This window comes from Penaeus monodon, chromosome 24 (assembly GCF_015228065.2).
Source record: "Penaeus monodon isolate SGIC_2016 chromosome 24, NSTDA_Pmon_1, whole genome shotgun sequence".
Taxonomy (NCBI): Eukaryota; Metazoa; Arthropoda; class Malacostraca; order Decapoda; family Penaeidae; genus Penaeus; species Penaeus monodon.
In genome coordinates, this window is record NC_051409.1 from 25,318,877 (window position 1) to 25,319,616 (window position 740).

General features: G+C 44.7%; 1 protein-coding gene across 1 annotated transcript in view; it reads left to right on the top strand.

Moving 5' to 3' along the window:
• Positions 1–409: 409 nt before the first annotated feature.
• LOC119588673 overlaps positions 410–740 on the top strand; it is a 3,253-nt gene continuing 2,922 nt past the window's right edge. The window contains exons 1-2 of the mRNA XM_037937309.1: positions 410–470; positions 655–740. The exon at positions 655–740 is cut by the window's right edge and continues 67 nt beyond it. Coding sequence (XP_037793237.1) covers positions 453–470; positions 655–740 — 104 coding nt within the window. The 5' untranslated portion in view covers positions 410–452. The remainder of the gene's footprint in view (positions 471–654) is intronic.

Sequence of the window (740 nt, forward strand, 5' to 3'; positions counted from 1 at the left end):
GTTAGATAATCCTTCCCATTCAAAATGTGACCAATTTCAGCTAGTAAAACATAGTGTATACTACAAGAATATATATGAAAAGTAATACATGCCACATGGAGAGATCCAAAGAAGTTATTTATTTTTATGCATTTTCACGCAAATGATGTACGTCAATAGAAATATAAAGCTGTGTCTCATAAGAGGAAAATAGAATTCGCAGTTCTCCCTGAATCATGTAAAAGCAAACCTAAAAATCTGAAAGCCCAGTTGTTCCGCATCGAAATCCATCCACTGACAACGGAAGTGGGTGAATGGCCAGAAGAGGAAGCGTTGTGGGCGGGAGTGGAAAATGTGGGCGGGCTTAAGGATAATGTGGGCGGAGCCAGAGGGAAGGTGGACGGCATAAAAGCGGAGGAAAGTTGAACGGGAACAAAACTGTCGCTGCTGAGACTCCTGTTCACACGTTCATCATGACCACGAAGATTGTGGTGAGTCATATGAAAAAAAGGTCAAATGATCCTGGTGCTATAGGTTTCAGATTGCTATCCTTGAAATGCAAATGCAGATCTAGTTAACCATACTCTGTTCAGAATGAAAAGATGGGTGCTGTTTAATTTGCATAATATGGAACCAAGTGTCTCATCATCTTAGTAACTTGTCTTCCCGCCGCAGATCCTGGCTCTGGCCGCCCTCGCTGCCCTCTGCCTCGTGGACGACGCCCATGCCGCCGTGACACACCGCTACGCCCTCCATCCCGC